Genomic DNA, 25,687 nt, shown 5'->3' with positions numbered 1-25,687 from the left:
AAACAGCTTATAAATCATACTAAATTATGCTTTTTGAAAATGTAAAAATGCAGAAAGTTTTCTGTGAGGGTTAGGTTTAGGGGTAGGGTTAGGTTTAGGGGATAGAATATAAAGTTTGTACAGTATAAAAACCATTATGTCTATGGAAAGTCCCCATAAAACATGGAAACCCAACATGTGTGTGTGTGTGTGTGTGTGTGTGTGTGTGTGTGTGTGTGTGTGTGTGTGTGTGTGTGTGAGACAAAGTTGTAAAAAAATAAATAGAATGTCACACTGAAAAGTTTCTTTTATCACAGATCGTCTAAAATCGTCTTAAAGGAATATTCACACCAAAATGAAAATCACATGACATCACAGATATGAATGACTTTTTTTCTTCTGCTAAACACAAATGAAGATTTTTAGAAGAATATTTCAGCTGTGTAGGTCCATACAATGCAAGTGAATGGAGGCCAGAACTTTGAAGGTCCAAAATCCCATAAAGGAAGCATAACCGTAATCCTTATAACTCAACCACTGGAGCCTTATGGATTGCTTTTGTGCTGCCTTTTTGGACCTTCGATTAACATTTTGGGGGGAACAATTTAAAACCTTTTATATCCATATCTTCAGATGATAGTTGTGGGTGAGAAACTGATCAATATTAAGTCCTTTTTACTATAAATTCTCCTCCCTGCCTATTAGGTGGTGTTATACCATCAGATCCCAGAGTCATCCAACTCAACCAAGTTTCCATTTCATTCTTGCCTACGGTCTCATAGACAGACCTTCCGTGAACTCTGAGGTTGTTCATTGATGGTATGTCTTTGTTGAAGCCTTCAGTCTGTGTTATTTCAAATGTATTGTTTAAAATTGTGTTCAGTAGTAAAATTCCTGGTGAACAACTACATTACTCATCTTACAGCAGAGAAAGTTCCACCAATCAGAGAACCGAGGCAAACAAAGCCTGCCAAACAAGTCCAGCAGCGACCACCCGCTTCTATAATGCTCTGTGAATGATGCAGACAAGTCGGTCTCCCTACACTAGGGGTGTCCAAACTTTTTCGGTCAGGGCCAAATGCATAAAAAAGGTGCCATGGGCCACATCGCTGTAATAATTAATAAAATGTCTAGAAGCTACTAGATCGCCACTATGCATAATCTTTATATTGTACGCTTAATATTGTGCAAGTTTTTATCAAAATTAGTGCTCTGTGGTATGCTTGTGTAGGCCCTATATGTAAATAAAGGATAGGGTATTTCACTCACAAAGAACTCTTATAATTGAACGGTGATGCGTCTTACACAAAATATTCTACTCACTTATTCACATTTTTTATATTTTTGATTTCCATTCATTGGCACAGCAAAGCACATAAAGATCTGCTACTAAATGTTGGGTGTGACCAATCACAATAATCAGAATCTGATTACATTTTATCCCCTTATAAAGTGATGCAATGAATTAATATTTAATTTTCAAGGAGTTACTCTTTATAGCTATACAATTATATCTTCTGTTCTGTTGTTATTTGCGTTACAAATACAATTTTAATTTGAACAAAATGATCATGCTTCATTTTATTTTGTAGAAATGCATGTGCAAGCTGAGCGCACGCATCAGGCACAGATGTGCTAGTGTTTTAATGCTCTCTACAGTGTGTTCTCACTTGAATGGCACTGTGAATCATTTTTCAACGTAATATCAGAGCAAATCAATTAATTACAGTATACTTCCCGGTTCTACAGAGGACGTGCTTCAAACTTGAAAATAAGGAGTATTCCAAACTCCTGTTGAACTCTGCCAGTGGATGAAGCTGGTGATGACACAGAACACACTAGCGGAGACAATGCGCTGTGAATTGCGGCTTCACGTGATAGTGACATCTAGTGCCCAGAATATGAATTTCATATAATTTTTCTATAGCAGGCCTAATTCTGTTCTATTTCTAAAGTCTCCCATGACTTTGACGCTGACTTTTGTTGATTAAGGGCAGGGGTGTCAGTTGGAGGGTCGCGTACTTCCTCGAGGCTGTCTCGTTTTCAGAAAAGCGGACACTTCGAATGCGTCCTTCATTCACGGGAATTCTGAGGATGCATGAGGTGTATCCTTCGTGGGCAATCACTACCCACAATTCTTTGCTTCAATGGGAATGTCTAAAAAAATAAATAAAAAAAATGCCAATTTGCCTGTAAATATGATGTTCAAATGCAAGGAATGTTAATTCCCAAGTTAAAGTACCCCAGTAGATGGGTGCAGTGTATATAAAATGTATAGTTATTAGGGCTGTCGATTTAACGCGTTAATAACGTGCGATTAATTTGACAAAAATTACGCGTTAAAAAAATGTACGCACTTTAATCGCAATGCTTAAGTAGTGAGTAACTCTTTACTTTCACAAATGACATAATGGATGTTAAAACTATATTCCATTACATAATACACATTTAACATGCATTACAGAATTATTATTATTTTTATTGGAAATTCTATCATCATTTCCCAACCCTCATGTTGTTCCAAACCCGTATGACTTTCTTTCTTTCACGCAACACAATAATGAGATATTAGACAGAATGTTTGCCCGAGTCACTATTTACTTTCAGTGAATGTGTTTTTTTTCTCCATATTTTGAAAGTGAATGGTGACCGAGACCACTATCAACAGACTGGCGATAGGTTGTTGGGCGCCAAAGGCTCATCAATGTGTGAGGGCAATGAAAGCTATTCCATCCCGTTCGATCTGACAGAGTAAATTATGAGAATTTTCATTTTTGGGTGAACTATCCCTTTAAGGCCTCTTGTCAGATCTGGATGAATTTGTCAATAAGAAGAGAGGTTTGGAAACATTTATAGTAATTATTATGGTGAAAAAATGTCCCACAGGGACATAATATATAATGCTGAAATATAAACCAAAGCAAGATCATGCTTTATTAATGCCTACTTTCTCTATTTCATAGCTTTTAAAGTCCTGTGTGGATTCTTATTTCAGTGCAGTTACAGTTTTCAGTGTCGAAAGAATTTAGATAATTAGTTCTGTAAAGCAGTACCACCACTCTCTAAATGCAGAGTACGCAGCCTACGTAGGGCACCAACCCCGGTCGCGGAACACTCTCCATGTCTGAAATCGCCACAAATCTCTCACATGCGGGCCCTGCACAACTTGCTGTGCATGTGCAGAAATGCTGTCTGTTCATGATCCAGCTGTCAATCACATGAACGGCAGAGTAAAATGCATTTACACTTAACTTGGATGTTTACATGGATTTATACAGTTAATCAGCCTGAAGTAGCTGCGATAGTAACCAGTACCCCTGTGAGGGCATGGGGTAAATGCACAAATACTGCTCATGACATGCAGGTTGCGGTCTCTTTTCGAAGGCTGCATGCTAGGTAGGACACGTCCTTTGAAGGCTGCAGTATACAGAGTGTCCTCCTTTAAACAAGCCTCGCTTCAACGAGACGGCCATCGTAGGACAAACGGAAATGGAACGTAACATGGTTGCTATGACAGCACGTCACTCTTTAACAAGTGCGAACACTTTGAGTGAGAAGGGAACAAAGTCCCTCTGGAAGGGAATGTATGAGGTACATTCTAGGAGAGTTATAATGATGTAAAGAGAAAAGAAAATAGATTTTACATGTGTACTTTTAGTCTAATTCTTTATTTTAATTATATATTAATATAATTATTAGGGCTGTCAATCGATTAAAAATTTTAATCGAATTAATTACATTACAGATTAATTAATCGTGATTAATCGCATATACAAATATTTGCTGAGAAAGCCCCTCATATAACAATAATTCAATATATAATTATGAAATCATTATACATAAGTTATCTTTAAATATTAAATTTTTTTATATATATATATATATATATATATATATATATATATATATATATATATATATATATATATATTAAACAAATATTCAGATAATTAAAATGCATTACATTCTTGTAGCAGAAGAGATCATCATTGATATTACAATATAAAAAGTGGCTTTAGAATACAATGTATTGTTTACTACCATATTATTGATCATAAGTCAATCATTGGCATACAGTTCACAGCAATCCATTTCACAAGTGAATTTGTCAATCAGCTGGAGATTTATTGTGAGGGTTTGTTTAGGGACCCGTCAATTTACACCTGCATTAGACTTTCTTTTTTTTTTAGAAACAAGCCAGGGGTATACATAATACACAATACTACAGATATATTTTACAATAATGCCAAGACATTATATTCATTACATAGTGCAATGGTTTTCAATGCTTTGGAGTTGTTGGAGGTACAAAGAGTATTTAAATAATATTTCAAGTCTTTACAAAAAAGTGCAAATAGGGGCATAAATGTACAATTATGTATTAAAAACTTAATTAATTAACTTAAGTTATCAAATCTGTGAAAACCAAATAAAACGTCTTTATAAAGCAAAGAAAAACTAGTTAAAATAGAGGTACGTACAAACAAACAAACTTTTCATCTATAGCATTACAGAAGGAGCAAAGTGGATCTATTTCAGGGAGCATGTTTCTTAAATAAAGATTGACTGGGTAAAAACGGTGTAACAGTTTAAAGGACACATCCTTAACCTTGTTGGTAATTAAATATGTATGAGGTAAAGTCCGTACGACCTGCGTCAGACATACTTTTGTCACGTCATAAAAATAAAATATTTAGGTCACTGTGTCGAGTTAAATATAGTTTAATACTCAATCTTTAAACACATCTTAGGATCCCTTAAATATCGCATTTGCCCTCCATCAAGTGTTTTGAACGCAAGAAATTGTTTTCTTCACTGTATAAACTGTGTGTTGCTCACACAGCTGAAAATTCAATTACTGCCCTCTGGAGTAAACAGGTGGTACTACAAGCTTGAATTTCTCAGTTAAGTACTCTTAATTGGATACTTTCTTACTTGAGTAATTTCTTTTTTAAAGTAATTGTACATTTACTTGAGTACAGCTTTTTTGGCTACTCTACCCACCTGGTAAGCGAACAATCAGTTCTCGTAGTCAACATGTTGAATTCAGGAGAAATGGACAGAAGAAAAGACCTGAGTGACTTTGACAAGGAGCAAATTGTTATGGCCAGATCACTAGGTCAGAGCATCTCTGAAACGCCAAGGTTTGTGGGGTGCTCCTGGTCAGCAGTGGTGAGTACCTACCAACAGTGGTCTGAGGAGGTACAACAGACCAGCGGCAGGGTGTTGGGCACCCAAGGCTCATCAGTGCATGAGGGCAATGAAGGCTATTCCATCCCGTTCGAACCGACAGAGAAAATTTCAATGATGGTTAAGGAGGAATGTCCCAGCACACAGTGTATCGCACCCTGCTGAATATGGGGTCAGAGTGCCCATGATGACCCCTGTCCACTGTCAAAAGCTCCTACAATGGGCATGCGAGCATAGGAACTGGACCTTGGAGCAGTGAAAGCAGGTTGCCTGGTCCGGTGAGTCCCGTTTTCTTTTACATCACATGGACGGCCGTGTATGTGTGTGCTGTTTACCTGGGGAAATGATGGCACCAGGATGCACTGTGGGAAGACAGCAAGCCGGTGGAGAGAGTGTAATGCTCTGGGCAATGTTCTGCTTGGAAACACTGGGTATGATACGTGCCACCTATCTATACATCGTTGCATACCAGGTACTCCCCTTAATGGCAGTGGTATTTCCTGATGGCAGTGGCCTCTTTCAGCAGGATAATGCACCTTGCCACACTGCACACATTGTTCGGGAATGGTTTGAGGAACATGATATAGAGTTTCTCCATATGTCAATCCGATTGAGCATCTGTGGGATGTGCTAGGCAAACTAGTCCGGTACACGGCAACTTACAGGTACACGGCAACTTACAGACTTGAAGGATCTGTTGCTAATGTCTTGGTGCCAGATACCACAGGACACCTTCAGGGGTCTTGTAGAGCCCATGCTTCAGTGGGTTGGTGCTGTTTTGGCGGCACACATAGGACCTATAGATTACTAGGCAGATGGTCATAATGTTTTAGCTCATCTGTGTATATATCGGAATATTTTGCAGTAAACCTAAAATATGTTGTTTTTATACTTATAATCAACAACCTAAAATCAATAGTTTTATATATTCTGTTTTTTATTCAATTGCATTATTCACAATGCTTCATAGGATTGTAGATTGTGCTCTTGTGAAAGACGGTAAGTACGCAATATTGTACCTTTTTGTCTGGTTTTCAAATACTCTTTTGCTTAAAATTCAAAGTTTGTAACTTGTGAATTCTCTTGGAGCTGGTTGGTTTTTTTCATGACTTAGAACAGTTTTATTAAGGATTTTATGAAAGGCCTTTGGAAAAACTGAATGGGGGAAAACATTCAATAAACGTGTGTGTGTGTGTGTGTGTGTGTGTGTGTGTGTGTGTGTGTGTGTGTGTGTGTGTGTGTGTGTGTGTGTGACTGAGCTCAGAGAAGTGGGTCCCACCTTTTCCTCAAGTACAGACAACAGTCACAGGAAGGCTAAGGGTGGAAGGCATACCCTCCCATGTAGTACACGTGCGTCCTTATACTATCACTGGATTGGTGACAATCTGGTTGGTATTAAGTGGCAATGCTTAGAAAGTCTATCAGTAACAGAGATGCTCTGGTGATATAAGTTTAAAAAATGACCATCTGCCATTCTCATTGCTAAAGAAAGGCTAATGTTTAGCATGCTAATGGACAGCACTTTTAAAAGCGGAAGGGTTGTGTATATATATACAAGAGGAGGTTTTAGGGTGTGTTCGTTAACCGAGCCAAAGCACTACTGGTTCAGTGTTCAGCACGAATAACTTAGATGGGGGTTGTTCACTTCCTGTCAACTCAATTGGTTGCTTCCTGTCTGACCAAGAAAGCAATGTTTGGTCTGGTTCATTTAAACACATATTAGCTAGAATATGCTGAGTGAGTCAGTGGGTGTTGATGGTTGTGAATTGGTATTTCAGCAAACTCGCAGTGAAATACACCGATCAGCCACAACATTAAAACCTGCCTAATATTGTGTAGGTCCCCATTGTGCCGACAAAACAGCACCAACCCGCATCTCAGAATAGCATTCTGAGATGATATTCTTCTCACCACAATTGTACAGAGTGGTTATCTGAGTTACCGTAGACTTTGTCAGTTCTAACCATTCTGGCCATTCTCTGTTGACCTCTCTCATCAAAAAGGTGTTTCCGGCCACAGAACTGCCACTCACTGGATGTTTTTTGGTTTTGGCACCATTCTGAGGAAATTATAGAGACTGTTGTGCGTGAAAATCCCAGGAGTTCAGCAGTTACAGAAATTCTCAAACCAGCCCATCTGACACCAACAATCATCCATGCGATTATCTAATCAGCCAATTGTGTGGCAGCAGTGCAGTGCATAAGATCAGGTCAGGAGATTCCGTTAATCCATCAGAATGGGGAAAAATTTTTATCTCAGTGATTTGGAGCGTGGCATGATTGTTGGTGCCAAACAGGCTGGTTTGAGTATTTCTGTAACTGCTGAACTCCTGGGATTTTCACGCATAACAGTCTCTATTATTTACTCCGAATGGTGCCAAAACCAAAAAGCATTCAGTGAGTGGCAGTTCTGTACTGTATTACTTATTATTAGTGGTGTTTACAATAGCTCACACTTGATTTTAACGACTTTAAATCTTACATTTACATTTGGTGCTTAAAGACACGGTTACACTACACTCTGCGCTTCATTCACTGCCATTTAAATGCATTCAAACACAAGAGACCAGAAACACAAGCTCATATAAAGAAATTTCACATTCTGCTATGTACAAAAACTTCAAGTGGTGAACTCTGACCTGCGAATCTGGATGACGAGAAGATGTGTGACCAATAGAAGATTGAAACATCACACTCTCTTTACTCAATACAATGTTTATTTTATATACATATTTCAAAGCTGCGTGTTTTTATTGTTGCAGGAAAGTGGGTTGATGGTATATTTGAACCTTTTTTTGAACATATATTTGTTTAAAAAAAATCTCAAAAAATATATATTTATTATTTTTTATTTATTAATATTTTTAATATTTTTGTGACATTTCCTGATCTGTTGCCATGTCCATAATAATTGTGACCGCCCCTTAACTCCTCACCAATTGTGTTGCAGATGTGACTAATAACACACAATCTTTATATATATATATATATATATATATATATATATATATATATATATATATATATACATATTATTACCTGAACATAACAGGAGGGTTAAGGAGGGGGTTTTTGGTGCAAAACTACTACTAAAGGTGTCTTGTCCTGTAGATAAGCAGCAAAAAGTATTATACACTGATGAGCCAAAACATTTTGACCACGTGCCTAATATCCTTTTGGTCCTCCACATGCTGCCAAAACAGCACCGACCAGCTGTGGCATGGACTCTACAAGACCCCTGAAGGTGTCCTGTGGTATCTGGCACCAAGACATTAGCAGCAGATCCTTCAAGTCTGTAAGTTGAGAGGTTGAGCCGCCGTGGATCAGACTTGTTGGTCCAGTACATCACACAGATGCTCAATCAGATTGAGATCTGGGGAATTTGGAGGCAAGTGCAACACCTTGAACTCTTCATCATGCTCCTCAAACCATATCTGAACAATGTGTGCAGTGTGGCAGGGGGCATTATGCTGCTGAAAGGGAATACCATTGCCATGAAGGGGTGTACCTGGTCTGCAACGATGTTTAGGTAGGTTGCACATGTCAAATTGACATCCACATGAATGGCCGGACCCGGGGTTTCCCAGCAGAACATCGCACAGAGCATCACTCTCCCTCAACCGGCTTGTCGTCTTCCCACAGTGCATCCTGGTGCCGTCACCTCCCCAGGTAAACAGTGCACATGTACACAGCCATCCACGTGGTGTAAAAGAAAACGTGACTCATCTTACCAGGCGACCCTCTTCCATTGTTCCAAGATCCAGTTCCGATACTCGCATGCACATTGTATGCACTTACGACAGTGGACAGGGGTCATCATGGGCACTGACCAGTTTGCGGCTACGCAGCCGATTTACTCAAAATGCTCAAGTGTCCTGCATTCATGAGTTGGAATGTTGGGAACCCTTGACCCAAGCCATATCTAAGGACCTGACTGTCATGCAGACTTGGGGGTGCCAGTAAGCAACCTCTCAGCAACACAACCATATAACAAAGTGTTAAAAAACACCTAGAAAACCTCAGCAAACATATAGGAACGCCCTTGAAACCACCCATAATGCCCTAGCATTGTGGCAGCATTATGTACAACTCAGATTTTCCGATGACTTAATCAGTGCATACTGCCACTACGAATACTCTCCACCCTCTCTCTCACTCTCTCTCTCTTTCTAAAAAAACAAACAAAAAAAAAAAACACAACGATACACAGCCATTGAATCTGTTGCAGCAGACCAGTTCTCCCTCCCATTCCCCCTGTACTACAGCAGTGTTCATCTCCAGCCCCTGAACGTGTGTGTGGCTGCCTCTCTCAAATAGTCCTCCCTGACATTCCACAGCAGATGAGGATTTGACTGCTTGGATACATACACGGAGAAAGTTTTGGGAATATCCAGTGGATCTGAGCTATTTCTACAACATTTTTCAACATATTTTCCCCTCTTCGACTTGGGATCAAACATTCAATACTTTTTGTTTCAGCCACTTTGCTGAAACATCACAAAGACTCTAGCTATTGAAACATCCATAACTGTTTTCCTATTGGGATTTAGGACATTTATCAGCTACTAGACAGGATACACTAGAACATTAAACAAAAGGGTGAGTGACCATGTAACAACTAAAACTAACTGGAATTGTTTAAATCAATGTGCTGTGTTGATTGACAGGAGAGGTATTGAAGGGGGCTTGCCAGAGAAATGGGAGGACAGGTGTCTGTAAGGATATTCTAGTATGATATAAAATACATACACTGGCTTCAAAAAGAATGTTGTTTTATAATGCAAGGTATTTATACATTTATGACTTCAGTTAGAATGCATTTGGAAGGGGTCAGTATTTATACATGCTTGACCACAGCCTCTGCACATGTTACTTTGTATGTGTTTGTCACAACTAGCAACTGTATTTGGAGATATTTGCTATTTCTATAGATTTAAAGCTGGGTTGAAATGAACATTTTCCTACAAAACTCTGTGAGGGAACAGGATGTGAAGTGGATCAGCCCACTTCAACAGACAAACACACCCACGTTATTGTGAGGATGAAAGTTCATGTGTCTCTACAACAGCGTGTTTTGCATCTCTCTTTTTTGACAAAGAAATAAAAAATATAAAGAGGGTTCCATTCACCTGGAACAATCTTGCATGCAATCCTACATACAAAAAAGCTGATGCAACCGTATAGTAACTGGGAAAACTGCATGGAGGATCTCTGTCATAAACAAGTCCGACAGTTAAAATATCTTTGAGATACACTGGATCACAATGGTATAGCCTTAATTTTGTCTGCTCATTAAGATTGGTCCATACTGAAACAAAAAGACATGAAATCAAGCTACAGAATCTACATTAAATTAGCATGAAATGTGAAGGTTTACAAACCAATCAAACTGCTCAAGTGCAAAACGGAATTATAATTGCATAGACTCAAAGTTGTGCAAAAACATAACACATTTTATAGCACAGAAACATAATGATGCTTTTTTCAAACGACTCTAAACCTCAGAGCACTCAAGCCTTATTAATGTCATTTGCAATCTGTAGAGTGTGTCTGGAACCATATGCGGACATAGTGAAATTCATTGTCTTCTGAAAGTAATCAAATTACAATGGTCTTTGTGTGTGCATGCATCTGGTGCTAATGGTGTGTCAAATGAATGCAAGTGCATGTTTTACCGCCTTTTCTGTAAAATCAACTAATTAAAAATGTACAAGTTTGATCAACAAACTCTCGCATGCCTAATGTGAGATTCTGTTCTCCATTGCACTAGTACAAAACTAGCTCAAATAGGAGCATCTGGAGAGTATTTTCAGTCATATCCATTTACTAAACAAGCATTGTGGGAGGCCCTCAGTCACCTTTCTCTCCACCTTTTCTCTATATATTTTTTGTACGTATAAACCTCTCTCCTGAGGAACATGCACACACACACATGCACAAACGCACTGAGTAGGTTTGAAACTAATAGTGGAAGCAAGAGAAAATGGGAGGGAGTCCAAAGAAAAGATTAAGGCAAGAGGAAGAGGGGAAAAGGGTTTAAAGGGAAAAGATTTGAGGGTTGGGGGACACATGAGGTTGAATTTCAGAAAGAAGCATATTCTTTTTACACCCTCTGTCCATCAGATTTAATAAATCATATCCCATGTTTTTGCTGGATAGTATTTGTATGATATCAGATTAGCACAAACAATGTTTACTAAACACATAAAGGAATATTCCAGGTTCGATACTCTAGCGGGACAGTCCAATAAGGTCAGTCGACAGCATTTGTGGCAAAATGCTGATGATCACAAAAATACATTTTAACTAATTTCTATTTTTCTTTAAAAAAGCAACAATTGGGGTCACAGTGAGGCACTTAAAATGGCATTACATTAACGTTAAAATACTCCTTGTTTCCAAAGTATAGCCACAAGACATGAACAATATGTGTGTTAACATGATTTTATTGTGATAAACAGTAACAGCTTTTAACAGAAAAATGTGGTTTTATATATTTATTTAATTCTATTAAATGCAAGTGAATGGTGAGCAGAATTTAAATCTTCAAAAATCACATAAAGGTGGAATAATTGTAATCCATAAAACTCCAGTGGTTAAATCCATATCTTTAGAAGCGATATGATAGGTGTGGGTGAGAAAGAGAGCATTTTTATGTAAATCTCCAATTTTGACCAGCTCCAACCAATAGGTGGCGATGTGCACGAAGAATGCAAACTGTCAAAAATCAAAAGAAGAAGAATGTTTAAAGTAAAAGTGAAAATGGAGATTTAGAGTAAAAAAGGACTGGAATTTTATGGATTACTTTTATGCTGCCATTATGTGATGCTTGGAGATTCAAAGGTCTGGTCATCATGAAAGCCCCTACTGAAATATTCTTCAAAAATCTAAGTTTGTGTTCTGCAGAAGAAAAAAGTCACACTCATCTGGGATGTCATGAGGATGAGTAAATGATGAGAGAATTTACATTTTTGGGTGAAATATCCCTTTAATTTGTCTTGAGCCCTGAATATTATTTTAATTTAATTGTTTACTGTGTCTCTCTCCAGTTTTAGATAACGTAGTATAGGAAATAGAGCCCATTTGGGAAATTTAAACTGTAGTTTGAAATGTGTCTAGTCCACACCCACTTATACATTTCATCACTTATGTCATGTCTTTGTTGTTGCAGCTGGAATGTCCTAATGTTATTTGTTCAAATGTTTACAAAAAAAAAGTACACACTATTTGTTCAAAGATTCTGAATATATTGTATCAATATTCTGTGTGTGCTTAATGTTGTTCTTCTTTTTACCCATATGCTGTTTAATGTCAATGTTATTCTTTACTGCTCAGGCTGCAAAAGACCTGTCACCTCCACTATGGACGGCCTCCTACGACTCAGTGCAAACAGTCTACAAGTCCCAGGTAACATTTAATTTAACATGTCCTTTGGGATTTGAAACTTCAATAATGAGAAATTCCTATATGTATCCTTCTAAGGAACCTTGCTAATTATAATGTTTCATAATGAGTTATAATGAGACCCAAAAGACTTGGAACAAAGTATCTTAAAGCAAGCATTTCACTGAATTTTAAATAGTTGAATAGAAGCATGTTGTACTCCATTATGCTGGAACAGTGGTGAGCAGGAACTTTGCTATAATTCCTGTCTATTCCATCAACAATACTGGAAAGGGGTGTGACCCTCTCTTATCTATGCTTTGCACTCTGGAGAATATCTGTAGACTTCGATAACATTCCTGTCATAGCCTTAAGTGAATTCCACCCATGTGGGTGTTTGTTTGAAGGCATATTAGAATAACCTGGCTGCAGAGAATCACTTCATAGATGATAGTTTTCCCATGGTTTTAATTTTGCCCTGGAAAATGTCATACCTAGACTTTACCATGTTAGGAATGGAGGAATTCTTGGAATTCTGTTCCTGATATTTCTTGGCAGTGCTTCCACAGATATGACACACCTATAATGAGTGGTGGTGGAGTAGTGGGCTAAAGCACTAAACTGTTAAGCAGAAGGTTGTCGGTTCAATCCCCACAGCCACCACCACTGTGTCCTTGTGCAAGGTACTTAACTCCAAGTTGCTCCGGGGGGGATTGTCCCTGTAATAAGGGCTCTGTAAGTTGCTTTGGATAAAAGCGTCTGCCAAATACATAAATGTAAATGTAAATAATTGAGGAAAACACTGAGTTGTCATTTCATCTCCTATGGTATTTAAAGATATAGAACAGCCTTCAAATTATGTGTAAGTATCGTGTTGATTCCAGGCCTGGAAAGATGTCTTTAAGATGTCACCATGTCTTTAGTTTTTGGCTCAAGGGGGGCCTAGAGCGGGCCAAGACCCCCTAGTTCTAGTCATGGCCCCTAGTTATCTCTTAAATGAGCCAGAGAGGGGCTACTGAACTACATCTCGGAGTGGATCAATATATCGATCATCATTAATGAACTCTTCCCACAGCTATGATGAATTATGTTGATAATATAGCACTAGAGGATAATATGGTACTGAGTTAAACTTGTAATTATTTAGAGTGTTCTCTGTACTAATTCTATTTTTATTAACAATGACTCTACAGAGGGCGGCACGGTGGTGCAGCGGTTAGCACTGTCGCCTCACAGCAAGAAGGTCGTGGGTTCAAACCCTGGTTGCCCCGGCCTTTCTGTGTGGAGTTTGCATGTTCTCCCCGTGTCTGCGTGGGTTCTCTCCGGATACTCCGGCTTCCTCCCACCATCCAAAAAGACATGCAGGCTAGGTTAATTGGTGTCTCCAAAAAAAAAAATTGCCCTAGGTGTGGATGTGGAGGTGAGTGTGAGTGTATGTCTGTCTATGTGTGGCCCTGCGATGGACTGGCGACCTGTCCAGGGTGTCCCCCGCCTTTCGCCCAATGTTAGCTGGGATAGGCTCCTGCGACCCTGTACACAGGATAAGCGGTTGACGATGGATGGATGCCTCTACAGTGTTTTTCTATTGTACGTACACTGGCGGCCAAAAGTTTGGAATAATGTGCAGATTTGTATGTTTCAGAAGGAAATTGGTACTTACTGTAAGAAATAAGTTACCGAAGTGGCATTCAACTGATCATTAAGTATAGTCAGGATATTACTGATGTAAACAGCACCATCACTATTTGAGAAAAATCATTTTTGATCAAATCTAGACAGGCCCCATTTCCATTACCTATCCTTGAGTAATCATGCTAAATTGCTAATTTGGTACTAGAAAATCACTTGCCATTATATCAAACAAAGCTATTTGGTTCATTATATTAAGATTAACATTGTCTTTGTGTTTGTTTTTGAGTCGCCACAGTACACAATAGACTGGCATGTCTTAAGGTCAATATTAGGTCAAAAATGGCAAAAAAAAAGAAACAGCTTTCTCTAAACACTCAACAGTCAATCATTGTTTTGAGGAATGAAGGTTATACAATACTTGAAATTACCAAAAAACTGAAGATTTCATATAAATGTGTACACTACAGTCTTCAAAGACAAAGGACAACTTGCTCTAACAAGGACAGAAAGGGATGTGGAAGGCCAGACTTACAACTAAACAAGAGGATAAGTACACCAGAGTCTCTAGTTTGAGAATTAGATGCTTCACATGTTCTCAGCTGACAGCTTCATTGAATTCTACCCGCTCAACAACAGTTTCATGTACAACAGTAAAGAGAAGACTCGGGTGCAGGCCTTATGGGAAGAACTGCAAAAAAAAAGCCACTTTTGAAACAGAAAAACAAAAAGAAAATGTTAGATTGTGCAAAGAAACACAGACGTTGGACAACAGATAATTGGAAAAGAGTGTTATGGATCTTAACCCCACTGAGCTTTTGTGGGATCAGCTAGACTGAAAGGTGCGTGAGAATTGCCCGACATGACAGCCACATTTATGGCAAGTGCTACAGGAAGTGCATACAGGAGTATCTGGACAAACTGACAGCTAGAATGCCAAGGATCTGCGAAACTGTCATTGCTGCACGTGGAGGATTTTGATTGATAATAACTTTTGAAGTAGTTTAAAAAGTTCTGAAATTTTTTTTCAAATTGTAATAGTAATCTTTCACATTATTAATGTCCTGACTAAATATTGTGATCAACTGAATGCCACTTTGGTGAATAAAAGTACTTATTTCTTTCTATAAGAGCAAAATCTTTACATTATTCCAAACTTTTGGCCCCCAGAGTAGATTAATTATATTAGTAGTTTTGTACGGAAATGACACTTGGCAAAATGATGTGCTCAAAGCGCTAATGGGTTAGGTAAAGTGCAATATAATTTCTTCTTCTCTGCTTACTCCACTGTCTGTGTCCTATTACTGTATATAGTCCATTCCCTGTCCAGCAACAGCGATAAAAACAAAGACAGCACATTCATAAGAAGTTGGAAGTGTAATTGAACTGTATGCAATGAATTAGAAGAATAGAAATATGGATTTACCTCTTTTATGCAGTGACAGTTAAATTCTCCTTTTTATACGCATGAAAAATGTGGTTCTTGTCAGGATTCGTAGGCTCTGTAAAATTATAGAGAATGTACTATAAGTATTACACATACAGTATCATGGCTAGCATTAACTGAAATTATTATTTTGTAATGTAATTCATTAATTGAAACACAAAAAATAAAATAAAATATAATCAAAATAATGAAGTGGTCAATTCTAAACATGTTACTTCTTCCTCTGGCCCCTCCACAGTCACTCCACAACAACAGGTGGAAAAATGGCAATACAAATTAAAAGGGAAAATTGTGAATTGAATTTGCGCTTTCACGAAAAATTGGATAAGACGTTGCACACAGTCTTAGCGTGAAGCACTACGCTTTGTGCGCTCACTAAAATAGATTCCTATGTCTTCAATTCTTCTGGAGATGAGGCTTGATACAGTATATTGCCATTGTCGATTTGCCACCTCTTGTATTAACATGTTAGGCTCTTCTTTAGCAAGCACAAGGTACAATTAAATATTTAAACATAAAATTATCTCTAGTGCTTTTCAAACAAAGCTTTTCAGGTAACCGATGTGGAATTCTCCAGAAACTACCAACATCTCTTAATTGGTCTCAGTATTTTCAGACCAAGGGAATCTTGACCTTGTGTATTCCAATACATGGGCTGGTCACTCATTTAAGTCTTTCTAGTCCTCCTTTCATCCCTCACTCCCTCTCTTTCATCCTGTTTTTTTTCAGGTGAAGACAGATCCGTCTCCACATCTCCATCTGGTTCACCCTCTCCTTCCAGAAATGAGTGCAGTATCACCCCTCTCACTCCCTCCCCTTCTCCAGTAAGATCATTAGAGACTGTTTTATGGACACGAACACCCTCTGTAGCCCTTTATACAATAAATAGCCAGACTGTCCTCAGACCTGGATTTTATGCCAAAATCAGATGCTTCAAACTTCAGTTAAGAAGAGGATGTGGTACCACCAGATGTGCACAATTATGCTTCTTTACTTAGCACTCAGCCGGATGGTTTAAAAGAGAACTGTAATTTTCTAATCCTCAAGTCAACACTGCAAACTGTGACAGGCCAAACATGTTTTGTTTAAGAGTCGACTTGCTCCTGTTTTACTAAAAGTTATTTCTGAATAGAAGCCTTTATTTTGGTCACACATTCTACATACATTTTTGCATATATTCAGTGAAATTGATTTGTTTTCACATCCCAGCTAAGCTGGGGTCAGAGTGCAGGGTCAGCCATGATATAGTGCCCTGGAGCAGATTAGGTCAATGGCCTTGCTCAAGGGCCCAACAATGGCATCTTGGCAGTGTTGGGGCTTGAACCCCCAAATTTCTGGTCAGTAAACCCATAGCCTTAACCACTGAGCCACCACTGCCCCCAATCTTCCATTGGTTAGCTTAACAGAAAGTCCCACACCAGACTTATTCCATTGATTGAGGCAATGATGACATGTCAGACCGCTCAAACAGATACTGTACAGGAATGTTGAAAGCACCACAGAACACATTTAATTGCTCTTTTTTCTTTAAACATTAAACTGAGTTAGAAAATAGTTTAACATGAAACAATTATACACATAACCTTAAGCTGAAAGCTGAAAATGACACATGAAGAAACTCCCCTTCAAGGTGTTTAGTCATTGTAACATTCATGGTCAGGGCAATTATCAAGAGATAAGAGGAAAGAGAAGAGAGAGAGTGGGAGGAGACCATCATGCTCTGTACCAGGGGAAATGTTTGGTAAAACCACCCCTTTGAAAAAGTGATAAAGAAATGAATGGAGTTGAAAACAGCTTTATTTTGAGCACAGCTACTCGCAAACACCTGTACATATGTTTTTTTTTTATATATTTGCAGTCTTGTTCTAATTGTACAAATTATATTTGCAAGAGCTCAGAGCTCCTAAACCAAAAGTTATTTGTTGTGTGTGTTTGAGTACACTTTGCCAAGAAAACTCTTTCTGATTTATTTTTGAATTCCTCTCTCTGTAGAGGACTGAGCTAAGACCTCGTGTGGCTCATCCATTCTCCGTGGTGGTTGCTATAGATTTTGGCACCACCTCCAGTGGCTATGCCTTCAGTTTCACTGAAGATCCTGAAACCATTCACATGATGAGGTATTTATGATATCAACACAACAACTGACTCTAACATACCACAAACTCAAAAACTAAAGATTTCTCTCCTTATATCTCCCAACAGACGATGGGAGGGTGGGGACCCTGGTATAGCCAATCAGAAGAGTCCAACCTGTCTGCTGCTGACCCCTGACCTGCGGTTCCACAGTTTTGGCTTTGCAGCTCGAGACAGCTACCATGACCTTGACCCCGATGAAGCCAGGCATTGGCTTTACTTTGACAAATTCAAAATGAAAATCCACAGCACCAGTGTAAATAGAGAATCCATATGGCATTACATATTTGTAATTATTGAATGCTGAAGTTTTACTTTTGTATGTGGATTTGTGTTTGGGTAGAGTAAGTGTTCAGCTTATGGGGGTCGTACAATCGCACGTCAAAAAAAGTCAGATCTGTACTTTCTGGTTGAAGAAGTGCATACACCGAGCTTTTCTGCAGCAGATTCTCTTGGTTTTCTTCAGGATCTCAGTATGGAGACAGAGCTGGAGTCTGTGAGTGGGAGAAGAATTCGAGCCATTGAGGTGTTTGCTCATGCCCTGAGGTTCTTCAGAGAACATGCTTTAAAGGTAAACATGATATACAGTATACACAAAACAGAGGTAGAGAAGTACAAAGACAGTTAAAGCTAAAGTATGTAACTTTGTCAATGTTAAAATACTCTCTCTAATCCCAGTTTAAAATAATATTCTGGGTTCAATTCAAGTTAAACATAGTTGACAGCATTTGTGGCATAATGCTGATTACCACAAAAAATTATTTTCTTTAAAGACGTTAAACTACTCACTGCTTAAAATGTTTTCCACAAGAAGTAAACAATATGCATGGTAACATGATTTTAGTGTGATGAAATCATTTACTAACCTTTTCTGTGTTAAGCTATATCCAATTTTTCAAGTTTGTTGCCATGACGATATAATGGCAACAAACCCTAACCTAAAATGACTGTAAATATGTAAATATTATGATTTTAACAACTTTACTGTTCAATCAACAGTAGATGGGGGCATATTTGGAAAGCGGTTTGAAAACAAATATTTATTTTTGCTATTCTGATCGGTGGCGCTTTAAAGAACTTCAGCTTTAAAGAAGCTGTAATACATTTTGTTTTGGAATACCGCACATAAAATGTCCCTACTACCTTACATATATCACTGAAATAGATCTCTATAGAAATCAAACACTCTGTGAACAGAGTGTATCACACCCTTTTTTACCCATCAGTAAACTTAGCCAATCAGAAGTCTCTCTGCCATTTAAGCCACATGCTTGTTAACACTGCATTGGGTGGTACGATTTTGGAGGGCGGGGTTTTGAAGAGAGGGCTATTTCTATTATTCTTGTTATATATTAAATAATTCATTATATCCCAAGAATTTAGAGCTTTAGAGTATTATGCTTGAACCTTCTATCATAAACAGCAGCAAAATTGGTTTACTTTTATACAACAATTAGTTCCGGACCTTCCTCTTATCTGATTAAACTAGCGAAAATGTGTTCCAAGAGAGCTTGTATTTAGTATAGCCTGTGGCCTTGTGCCTAAGGCTGAATCACAGCTGTGTTGATATTCAGTACAACTTGTTTGTGTGATATTTCTTAATTATTAAAAAATTGTATGAGCATGCAAACTCGTGAAACAATCATTCAGCGTTCTTATTTTCTTGGTAATTCTTTTATTTATGTAGGCATTTGTTTTCAGTTTTTGTGAAAAAAATTCCCTCCAGGGCTGAAATAAATATGAACCTCTCAGTGAAGTCTAGAGAAGGCAAGCAAAGTGAATATACAGTAGTGTGCTGTGGCTTTGTTCCAAACTCTTGTCCTTCAGTCAAATAAGAACACTTTTGAGCAGTGGGGGGTGGAGGTCCTGGGCTAATCTTAAGTCAGTCTTGGCTGGACCCAAAGCATTTTCTTCTTGCTTCCTGAAGCCTCTGAAGGTTTGTGGTAAAACACTTAATGTATTTGAATATTTCTCCCAGACCTCCTGCCATGCATCCTGAGGGTCATGGGCTCTGCACTTCACACCACACAGTTAGGGACATTTCATTCTGATGGTACATTTTTAAGCACAGAATGTGCAGGAAATAAAGGATATTAATAACTAATGCATAATAATGTTATCTATGAAATTGTGTGTGTGTGTGTGTGTGTGTGTGTGTGTGTGTGTGTGTGTGTGTGTGTGTGTGTGTGTGTGTGTGTGTGTTCTTCAGGAGGTGAAGGATCAGTCCTCCTCAGTACTGGAGAGTAATGAAGTCCGATGGGTCATCACTGTTCCTGCGGTGTGGAGGCAGCCAGCCAAGCAGTTCATGCGAGAAGCTGCATATTTGGTAATGTAACATATCGGAACTGAGATCAGTTACACCAAAAACTGCTTAACAAACCAGAGAGCACAAACATAATAGACATGCTCTCCTTTCAAACACATACACGCTCACATAGTCTACATACAGTCTTTCTATATTTTCTTAAAGGCTAGGTTTGGGTGAACTGTTGACAGTAGCACAGCTAGTTATTACCATAGATTAAATGAAAGTACAACACAGAGCCATCATAAATACAAATATATTCTTAGCTATACTATTACTATAATGATATGAGTTCATAACATACCTGTAATAAAACGTTGGAAATGATCTCCTCAGTCCCATCAGAGCTTTTGACAGAATCTGATCAAAGTGAAGCCCTCTGCACAACATTTAATTTAGCTTAAACAGACAATTTAAAGGGAACAGCTAACTTTTCTGACTGTTGGGTCAGCTAACTACAGGTTTGGTTTACTGTTCACACCAGTCTTTTTGCCTCCACTACTGTCTGTGACGTAGGCGGTGATGTTGCTTAAGGATTGGGCTGAGTTTGGAATTGCATACTACCCATTCTACTCATGGTAGAAATAGTAAGAGTAGAATGATAGTATGCAATTCCAAACTCAGCATTGGTCTATACACACTGCATGTTGAACTACGGAAAGCAGAAAGACACAAATAGTGTTTTAAATTACATTTTAACATATGTAGTTTTAAAAGCCCACAACTTCAGATCTTTGTGCGTATCTGAGGCTAAGACAAAAGTTAGCGGGACCTTTTAGTTTCAGTAATATTTAAAGATTAACTATATTAATTACACCTCACAATAAACATTATATTCTGATATTTCGTCAAATGCTGGCCTCATACATATCCACAGGGGTCTGGGCAAAGCCCCAAATATTCACTGACCCCAGAACCGCCTCTGCCTATGAGCATTATAAATACTGAAAAACCAAAGCAATCGACCATAAAACTTTAGCAAAACCCTCAGTAAAATGAACAGTTTATTTTTGGTAAATATTATGGCATATACACTCACAACCACTTTATTAGGAACACCTGTACACCTACTTATTCATGTGATTATCTAATCAGCCAATCGTGTGGAAGAAGTGCAATGCATAAAATCATGCATATACGGTTCAGGAGCTTCAGTTAATGTTCACATCAACCATCAGAATGGGGAAAAGTTTTGAACAACAGTCTCAAAAGTTTATTCAGAATGGTGCCAAAAACTAAACCAAAAAAAGAAATATCAAGTGAATGGCAGTTCTGTGGACGGAAATGTCTTGTTGATGAGAGAGGTCAACGGAGAATGGCCAGACTGGTTCAAACTGACAGAAAGACTATGATAACTCCAATAACCACTCTGTACAATTGTAGCAAGCAGAAAATCTTGAACCTCTCAGAATGGATAACACGTCGACCCTTGACGCGGATGAGATTTCAGCAGATGAAAACTTCGGGTTCCACTTCTGTCAGCCAAGAACAGAAAGCTGAGGCTGCAGTGGGAACAGGCTCATCAAAACTGGACAGTTAAAGACTGGAAAACCATGGCCTGGTCTGATGAATCTCAACTTCAGCTTTAAGCATAATTTTATGCATTGCTCTGCTACCACATGATTGGCTGATTACATAATCGCATGAAAATGTAGGTGTACAGGTGTACCTAATAAAGTGGTCGGTGAGTGTATTTTAGTACATTGCAGGCCATACAACACTCTACACAAGGTTGTAATCAAAATATTCAAGATTGGGGGAACCAAATGAATGTACAAGTTAAAGAATCACTCATTGAAAAACATACTGATTGACCAGTAATCTTAATATTGTGCAAGATGTGTTTTGGTGATTATGGTCCTGAATCCACAAATCAAATATATGCTTTTTCAATTGGATCACCTCCAGCTGCAGTCTGCTCAAACTCTAAAACTACTGGAAAAAATCTCACCATATTGAGACCCAAACCACCCAACCAATCAACTGTCTAGATTAAAGACAAGGTCACGACTGTATTTGTTCTAGTAGCCACAGATCTCTGCCTCTCTCACTCGAGGTGAGGCAGGTTGAGGATAATTTCCTCTTTGCAATGTCACAGAGGTTAAACAATGCAAGAGACCAGCACACACAGGAAACCGCGCCTGTTCAAGCCAAGCAAGAGAGGGGGAATGAGGCAACCCCCCACCACCTCCCTCCATAACTCTTTCAGACCATCTCAGGGACCTTACTGTTACTTTTCATACACGATTATGCTTAATAAGCAGACAACGTGTGTGGTCATGAAAACACAATAACCCACGTTCCTTTATTGGAGTAACAACCATAAACGGCTTATGTATAACCCGATCGACACGGGTAGATTTTTGCACATTATGGCAATTTCGTGTGCCATGTAAACACCTAATTCGGTGTTCTTACCGGCTCATCCAATGTGCGCACAATGTGCATGTCTCTTTAACGTTTGATGTCAAAAGTAGAGAATAACGCGATGATTTCAAATGTCATGTTTAATTTTTAATATAAGCTGATTTTAGAGAGCAAACACGTATTGGTGTGCATGTAAATGGGCTCAATGTTACTTTCCACCTTTTGTCCTGTTACCTTGTAATAGTGCACCTCTCTTCAACAAGCTGCATCATTTGAGTGTAGCACCAAAGTTTAATACTTAGGGTAAGGGCTGGCATTTACAGGGGCCGTGACAAAATTTTTATGGGTGGGCCACCTCTCCCAGGGGTCCAATGAGTAGGTCATAAAGTAGAGGATCTTAGTGAGCACCCCTTGCCCCCCAACAAACCCCCACTAATTAATGCTCATGCTGTTTCTCTCATTGTAGGCTGGTCTGGTCACTCCAGATTGTCCTGAAGAGCTCCTTATAGCTCTTGAACCAGAGGCTGCCTCCATCTACTGCAGGAAGCTTCGTTTACACCAGGTCATTGACCTCAGCCAAAGACCAATGACCAATGGCCTAGATATGGATGGGTCCCGCCCCTTCGATTCAAGTTTCAGGCAAGGTAAGAACTTTTTCTTGGTTCATGTTTTTTGTTTTGCTTTCTCAACCTGTTAGCAAAAGGCTATTTCAGATCACTTGCTCACAGATGGATCCTGGGAATGACGTGAAATCATCATATTTCTAAGTAAACATTAAATAGGAATCATGGGTAAAGCATGGGCAATAAAGGCTTTCATGCTTTAAAATTGGAATGGTGTTTTTGTGTTGTGTAGTTATGTGTGGTTTATACTGTATGCAGAGGATGTTAACATCTGGGTCAGACTGAGCCATGAGACAGAACGAAGTGGGTCTTAGTGAGAAAGAGAACATGTGGTTTAGATTAAGACAGAAAGAGAAAGATGACATTTTCTTGAAGGTTAGGGTGTCCCCTGAGGTCACAGAGCAGAAAAAAAACAACCTCCGATCAAATTGACAGTGTGTGTGCTATTGATGCTTGAAAAAAGATAAAACGAGGCTCACTTTCAAATACTCTCTCTTCACACAACTACAAAATCTGTAGGCACTTATCATTCACTCCGTTTCTGTACTCAAACAAAATATATTCTTCACACTCTTATACACATTTCACATTATAATTGGAACAAGGTGCTGGTAGACCATGATCTCACCCTACTTTAGACTATTTACACTAGTTCCCCTGGATGTTTTCTTTCTTTCTTTCTTTCTTTCTTTTCTTTCTTTCTTTCTTTCTTTCTTTCTTTCTTTCTATCATGTTCTATAGCTTTTATTCTTTCGTTCTTTCTTGTTCATTTGCTTTTCCCTTTTATTCTTTCATTCTTTCTTTCATGTTCATTTGCTTTTTTCCCCTTCTTTCTTTCTTTCTTTCTTTCTTTCTTGTTCATTTGCTTTTTCCCCTTTCTTTCTTTCTTTCTTTCTTTCATGTTCATTTGCTTTTTCCCCTTTCTTTCTTTCATGTTCATTTGCTTTTTCCCCTTTCTTTCTTTCTTTCTTTCTTTCTTTCTTTCTTTCTTATGTTCATTTGCTTTTTCCCTTTCTTTCTTTCTTTCTTTCTTTCTTTCTTTCTTATGTTCATTTGCTTTTTCCCCTTTCTTTCTTTCTTTCTTTCTTTCCTTCTTTCTTTCTTTCATGTTCATTTTCTTTTTCCCTTTCTTTCTTTCTTTCTTTCTTTCTTTCCTTCTTTCTTTCTTTCATGTTCATTTTCTTTTTTCCCTTTCTTTCTTTCTTTCTTTCATGTTAATTAGCCTTTTCCCCTTTCTTTCTTTCTTTCATGTTCATTTGCTTTTCCTCTTACTTTCTTTCTTTCTTTCTTTCTTTCATGTTCATTTGCTTTTCCTCTTTCTTTCTTTCTTTCTTTCTTTCTTTCTTTCTTTCTTTTTCTTTCATGTTCATTTGCTTTTCCTCTTTCTTTCTTTCTTTCATGTTCATTTTCTTTTCCCTTTCTTTCTTTCTTTCTTTCTTTCTTTCTTTCTTTCTTTCTTTCATGTTAATTAGCCTTTTCCCCTTTCTTTCTTTCTTTCTTTCTTTCTTTCTTTCATGTTAATTCGTTTTTTCCCCTTTCTTTCCTTCTTTCTTTCTTTCATGTTCATTTTCTTTTTCCCCTTTCTTTCCTTCTTTCTTTCTTTCTTTCTTTCATGTTAATTAGCCTTTTCCCCTTTCTTTCTTTCTTTCATGTTCATTTGCTTTTCCTCTTTCTTTCTTTCTTTCTTTCTTTCTTTCTTTCTTTCTTTCTTTCTTTCTTTCTTTCTTTCATGTTCATGTTCATTTTCTTTTTTCCCTTTCTTTCTTTTCTTTCATGTTCATTTTCTTTTTCCCCTTTCTTTCCTTCTTTCTTTCTTTCTTTCTTTCTTTCTTGTTCATTTGCTTTTTCCCCTTTCTTTCTTTCTTTCTTTTTCTTTCATGTTCATTTGCTTTCCCCCTTTCTTTCTTTCTTTCTTTCTTTCTTTCTTTCTTTCTTTCTTTCTTTCTTTCTTTCATGTTCATTTGCTTTTTCCCCTTTCTTTCTTTCATTCTTTCTTTCTTTGTTTCTTTCATGTAATTCGTTTTTTCCCCTTTCTTTCTTTCTTTCTTTCTTTCTTTCTTTCCTTCTTTCTTTCATGTTCATTTGCTTTTCCCCCTTTCTTTCTTTCTTTCATGTTCATTTGCTTTTTCCCCTTTCTTTCTTTCTTTCATGTTCATTTGCTTTTTCCCCTTTTTTTTCTTTCTTTCTTTCATGTAATTCGTTTTTTCCCCTTTCTTTCTTTCTTTCTTTCTTTCTCTCATGTTCATTTGCTTTTTCCCCTTTCTTTCTTTCTTTCTTTCATTCTTTCTTTGTTTCTTTCATGTAATTTGTTTTTTCCCCTTTCTTTCTTTCTTTTTTTCTTTCTTTCTTTCTTTCATGTTCATTTGCTTTTCCCCTTTCTTTCTTGCTTTCTTTCTTTCTTGTTCATTTGCTTTTTCCCCTTTATTTCTTTCTTTCTTTCCTTCTTTCTTTCATGTTCATTTGCTTTTTCCCCTTTCTTTCTTTCTTTCTTTCTTTCTTTCTTTCTTTCTTTCTTTCTTTCTTTCATGTTCATTTGCTTTTTCCCCTTTCTTTCTTTCCTTCTTTCTTTCATGTTCATTTGCTTTTTCCCCTTTCTTTCTTTCTTTCTTTCTTTCTTTCTTTCTTTCTTTCT

At 37.9% G+C, this 25,687-nt stretch overlaps 1 protein-coding gene across 1 annotated transcript in view; it reads left to right on the top strand.

Annotated features, from left to right (window-relative positions):
* The first annotated feature begins 9,404 nt into the window (after positions 1-9,404).
* Positions 9,405-25,687, top strand: part of LOC127657808 (heat shock 70 kDa protein 12B-like) — a 29,287-nt gene continuing 13,004 nt past the window's right edge. The window contains exons 1-8 of the mRNA XM_052146725.1: positions 9,405-9,767; positions 12,504-12,575; positions 16,357-16,451; positions 17,620-17,744; positions 17,830-18,016; positions 18,227-18,331; positions 19,970-20,086; positions 22,899-23,076. Coding sequence (XP_052002685.1) covers positions 12,530-12,575; positions 16,357-16,451; positions 17,620-17,744; positions 17,830-18,016; positions 18,227-18,331; positions 19,970-20,086; positions 22,899-23,076 — 853 coding nt within the window. The 5' untranslated portion in view covers positions 9,405-9,767; positions 12,504-12,529. The remainder of the gene's footprint in view (positions 9,768-12,503; positions 12,576-16,356; positions 16,452-17,619; positions 17,745-17,829; positions 18,017-18,226; positions 18,332-19,969; positions 20,087-22,898; positions 23,077-25,687) is intronic.

This window comes from Xyrauchen texanus, chromosome 2 (genome assembly GCF_025860055.1).
Source record: "Xyrauchen texanus isolate HMW12.3.18 chromosome 2, RBS_HiC_50CHRs, whole genome shotgun sequence".
NCBI lineage: Eukaryota > Metazoa > Chordata > Actinopteri > Cypriniformes > Catostomidae > Xyrauchen > Xyrauchen texanus.
This window is presented reverse-complemented; position numbering and strand designations above follow the sequence as displayed.